Below are 2,858 nucleotides of genomic sequence, written 5' to 3'. Positions count from 1 at the left end.
TTTAACAGAAAAACCATGTCTCCCCAGTGACCAGGAAACCTTATCATCGTAGTTAGATCTCACAACCTTATTACATTGATCAACTAGATTGTTGTGGTCAGTAGTCAAATCCCCCAACAACCTTCTTCTGAAAGTTAGCATTTGAAAGTTAGAAGAAAGCACTTTCTCCACTGTGATATTTTTATCGTAGGCTATATCAAACAGGTTGGGGTATCTAAGTGACAAGGGCACCGAATCACACCAGATGTTATTCCAGAAACTTGTACTCTTTCCATTTCCAACATTTTTTTACAAAATCTGTAAAAATGGTCTCTTACATCAAGGATGTCCTTCCAGAAGTGGGAATCACTCTGCTTTTTTCACTGAAATAATAGGTCTCCCTTTAATGTATTTTTTCCTAATAATGGTTTGCCACAGGCCATTCGAATTCTCCAGGTTCCAAATCCATTTGGCTAGGAGGGCTTCATTCATTTTATTCAAATCCAAAACACCAAGACCACCTTGATCTTTAGGAGAACAAACTAATTTCCAATCAGCTAAATGGAATTTCTTTTGACTATGGCCACCTTGCTACAATAATCTTTTTCTGAAAATGTCGATTTTTTATCACACTTTTGGGGGCTTTATAAATAGAAAGCATGTAGAGGGGAACATAGACTGCTATTTATTAGAACCAAACGACCACCCAAGCTAAGAAACCCCCCCTGCCAAGAACCAAGTTTACTCTCAGCAAGGTAGGTAAACGAAACAGAACAATATATTTTTACTGTAGTAAAATATAAGATAATTATGGATTAGTTAGGTTTAATATATTCGTCTCGAGAATTAGTCATGACTTATGAAATTAGTTCTATAATTAGTGCATGCTTAGTTGTTAATTCCCTTAATTGGGATCTAAAATCCGGACTAAACTCTAGCCTGGCCTGGTTGCTAACATGTGATAAATTTCAGTATTGCACATATACGTAGATATATATATATATATAGAAGGTACACGCACTAATTAGAAATGCAAGAACACAAGAAAATATATCACTACGGAAGGAGTAATTGGATTGAATGGTGAGTGCTATATATCGACGTAACGGCTCCTCATGTCTACGGCAATGGCCCTCACATCCTGACCCTGGTGCAATTGAGTCGGACCTTGCCGGGGTAGCTGCCGCGGATGCTGCCCATCTTGACCATGGCGGCCGCGAAGCTGTTCTTGAACCAGTCCGGGTTGTTCTTCCACTGCTTGACCTTGTCTGCTGTGCGCGGCGAGGCGAGGGCGGCGTCGGAGTCGAGCACGGTGCGGTTGGCCAGCACGTTGGAGAAGTAGCCGGTGTCGAACGCGTACTGGCTGCCGGCGTCCAAGGGCACGTAGTTGCTGGGGTTGTACTGGCACTGGCTCCGTAGGCTGTTGCGGAAGGCCGGGTCCATGCCCTTGTCCTGGTCGCTCGTCAGCCGGTAGTCGAACGAGCTGCAGTGCGCGATGCCCACCGTGTGCGCGGCTGCACGCACGCACGCGTCAATCGCCTCGATCGTGCATGTGTGTTGGAGAGCAATGGAGAAGTGAGGTATATATAGCTAGTAGCGTACCTGAGAGGAGGACCATTTCGTCCAGCGTCAGGCCCTTGCGGTAGAAGTACTGCGCGAGCAGGTCCACGTTGCGCTGGTTCGGAGGCGGGAGGTCGCCGGTCATGCTCGCCCGCGACACCGTGCCGTCCTGCCGCCCGCCGGGAACGGCGTACCAAAGGCCACCGCTCTGTGCTCGTACGTGAATTTTATTAATTGGTGAATTAAGATTGATGAATTAATAAGGGTAAGTCCGATCCGTTGTGCTTGTGCGTACCAGCTTAACGCTGTCCCTGGCGGCGAAGGCCACAATGTCCGCGCACGAGACCGTCAGCGCGCACGCGGCCTCCAGCCTCTGCTTGATCCTCTCGATGACGTCGAACCCTCGCAGGCTCAGGTTGGGCTTGGCGTTCTTCTCCGCCTGCCGGTCACTGGCCTCCAACAGCACCGACCCGTCGCAGCCCTGAAATGAAGTGCATGCCGCCGTTCCGGTGATGAGCAAATCGATCGGCGGGCGTGGGAATTTATTTGCTCGGTCTCTTACGTACATTGACGAAGCAGTCGTGGAAGTGCAGCCGGATGAGGCTGGCCAGGACGCCCCTATCCCTGTACGACGCCTTCTGGACCTCGTCGGCGACGATGGACTCGGCGCTGCCGCACGTCTGGCTGTAGTACCCAACCCGGAGAGACTGCGCGTCGGCGACACGGGTGCCGTGCAGGAGCAGACCTACAACGACGAGGACCAGCAGCCCTCCTCCCTTCCCCACCGCCATATGGTGAAACTCACCGACGTCTCTCCACTCCTCACCCTTGTGACTGTGAGGCTATGAGAGATGGAGATGGCCGGTGCAACGGTTAGCAATGCAAATTAGCGTGTGCTGTGGTCGACGGACGCTTATGTGCACGTATATATATGCACATGGCAGAACATGCAATTGAGGGGAGCACGTATATCTGAACTCTGAAGATACCGGGGAAAAAAATATTGGTCGAGACTCGAGAGTCGAGTTGCTGCAAAGACGAAGCTGGCCGGTGGTGACTTCTGATGGTCTTGCCGGTCAGATTCCGTACACGACGTGAGACAGTGTAAGGTACTCTATGAGCTGGTACCGTGAGTTGGTCTTTTGTTAAGACGTGCTTACAAGTTCCAAGCATGTCAAATGATCGAAGGGAGTACGTTATAGCACAAGACCGAAACAATAAATCACCGGAGAGAAATTAATGCTGGGGGATCCATATAATTAATTAATGGCGAACATCACAGACGTGATGTGAACCATATAGTCTGTTGGTTTCTCTAA

The 2,858-nt window shown here is 49.3% G+C and overlaps 1 protein-coding gene across 1 annotated transcript; it reads right to left on the bottom strand.

Annotated features, from left to right (window-relative positions):
• Positions 1-938: 938 nt before the first annotated feature.
• LOC103639086 (peroxidase 5) lies at positions 939-2,459 on the bottom strand. Its single transcript, XM_008661882.3, has 4 exons — positions 2,106-2,459; positions 1,835-2,020; positions 1,582-1,747; positions 939-1,493 (listed from the first exon to the last, which is right to left on the bottom strand). The coding sequence occupies exons 1-4, from the start codon at positions 2,328-2,330 to the stop codon at positions 1,114-1,116; spliced, it is 957 nt and encodes a 318-aa protein (XP_008660104.1). The 5' UTR covers positions 2,331-2,459; the 3' UTR covers positions 939-1,113.
• Positions 2,460-2,858: the final 399 nt, after the last annotated feature.

This window comes from Zea mays, chromosome 9 (assembly GCF_902167145.1).
Source record: "Zea mays cultivar B73 chromosome 9, Zm-B73-REFERENCE-NAM-5.0, whole genome shotgun sequence".
Taxonomy (NCBI): Eukaryota; Viridiplantae; Streptophyta; class Magnoliopsida; order Poales; family Poaceae; genus Zea; species Zea mays.
Note: the sequence above shows the minus strand (reverse complement) of the source record. Positions and strands in the feature narration are given on the sequence as shown.

What these genes read in the sequence shown, in the direction of transcription:
- LOC103639086 (XM_008661882.3), bottom strand. Translation starts at nt 2,330, where the DNA reads ATGGCGGTGGGGAAGGGAGGAGGGCTGCTGGTCCTCGTCGTTGTAGGT. An exon ending in TCCACGACTGCTTCGTCAAT is followed by an intron (nt 2,021 to 2,105) that starts GTACGTAAGAGA and finishes ACTTCATTTCAG; the next exon opens with GGCTGCGACGGGTCGGTGCT. An exon ending in CCAGGGACAGCGTTAAGCTG is followed by an intron (nt 1,748 to 1,834) that starts GTACGCACAAGC and finishes GTACGAGCACAG; the next exon opens with AGCGGTGGCCTTTGGTACGC.